The sequence below is a fragment of the Trichinella spiralis genome (assembly GCF_000181795.1).
Source record: "Trichinella spiralis strain ISS 195 chromosome Unknown Scfld4482, whole genome shotgun sequence".
Classification (NCBI taxonomy): Eukaryota; Metazoa; Nematoda; class Enoplea; order Trichinellida; family Trichinellidae; genus Trichinella; species Trichinella spiralis.
The window spans coordinates 181-1,525 of NW_003531421.1; the positions used below are offsets into that span (position 1 = coordinate 181).

The 1,345-nt window shown below is 42.8% G+C and overlaps 1 protein-coding gene across 1 annotated transcript; it reads right to left on the minus strand.

Moving 5' to 3' along the window:
* Nucleotides 1-426: 426 nt before the first annotated feature.
* On the minus strand, nt 427-1,005 carry Tsp_15910 (hypothetical protein). Its single transcript, XM_003367318.1, has 2 exons — nt 881-1,005; nt 427-715 (listed from the first exon to the last, which is right to left on the minus strand). Exons 1-2 carry the CDS (start codon nt 1,003-1,005, stop codon nt 427-429), a joined length of 414 nt encoding a protein of 137 aa, XP_003367366.1.
* Between the last annotated feature and the right edge of the window lie 340 nt (nt 1,006-1,345).

Consider the following 1,345-nt stretch of genomic DNA (forward strand, 5'->3'; position numbering starts at 1 on the left):
ACCTAGTATAATTTCTCAGAGTACATATAATAGTAAACTTCTTGCTCGTTCTCTCTAGTGCGAGTTATTAAACAAGTGATAGGTTACCTATGCACGGTCAAGTTACCGTGGCTCATCGATCAAGATATATTGGCAGGAGGATATAATATATTAATATTTCATTGGTACAAGTGACAGTAGAGGGTTTGGAGAAAGTCGTAACATGTAATCAAAAAAGACTCATACATGACGTTACGATGGGGCAACATTTTCTGGTGGTAATAGATAGATAAATAGCACACGCAAGCTACGGTAAGCAGTCCTTTGTTCATGTACACGTAAACAGTATGTCACAAATTGTTTAACTCTTAGTCGCCATCGATGAAGTTCTTCTCAAATTACATTTTTCCATCAGATGCAACTTTTACCATGCACATGCACCAGGGACTAAAAAATGCTGAAGCATCTATCTTTATGTGGCTCATCCATGTGATTGTGCCAAAGAAATTGAAAAATTAAAAGTTGAGGGTCTTCGCCCTGCGATACATCAGCTACGTTCAACCTGTTGCATGTTCGGTCACAGCTCAGATCATCAACCGTCCTGAGCAACTTCGATCCAGAATTTCCATTCTGATTTCGCCTTTCGTTCAAGGCATATGTGATGCTCGCCAACATTCGTGGAAGTGACGTGATAACAAGTGCAACATGCGTCAAAACAAACGAAAAACCGTCGTCACTATACAACCATATTCCATTTCCTCACGACATAAACCTGTTATTGCTCTACCGGAAATCAATGACGTCATCCCTTCTTCATTTGAAACTGCTACGTTGTTGACTGGATTTCTTTTCATATTTGTAACGGTTGATCTTTTGTTCCCACCGACAAAAAACGCTTTACTGCGCTTCTCCACCAATCGAAGACACGAATGGATTAACCAGCGACATACCACTACTTGCCGTTTTCGCTGGAACCCATCCACTTTTGCCTATAAATAGTGTAGCACGCAGGATGAAAATGATCATTAGTAGACATGAGCTCAAATAGATACGTTATCGTTGGGAATGTACAAGAGACCATACACGAAGAGCCCCTCGCGCCGTGTTATAAATGTGTGTACAACGTCAAAACAACGACATGATCACTCGCTCGACTGCCACCGGGCCTGCCTTTTAAATACTAAGCGAGGCGGGGGTGGGTGGGCTCCCGCCATATCGGCCCAAAAATTTGGCCGCGGGTAGTCCCCCTTTTCCGCCTCCACGCCCAAATGTGGGATTGGGTTGAATACACAGAAATTTTTCCAATTGGCCTCCGAATGGGTTCTCCTTTTTCCGCTCTACACGCCTTAAAACACATGTGAATTTG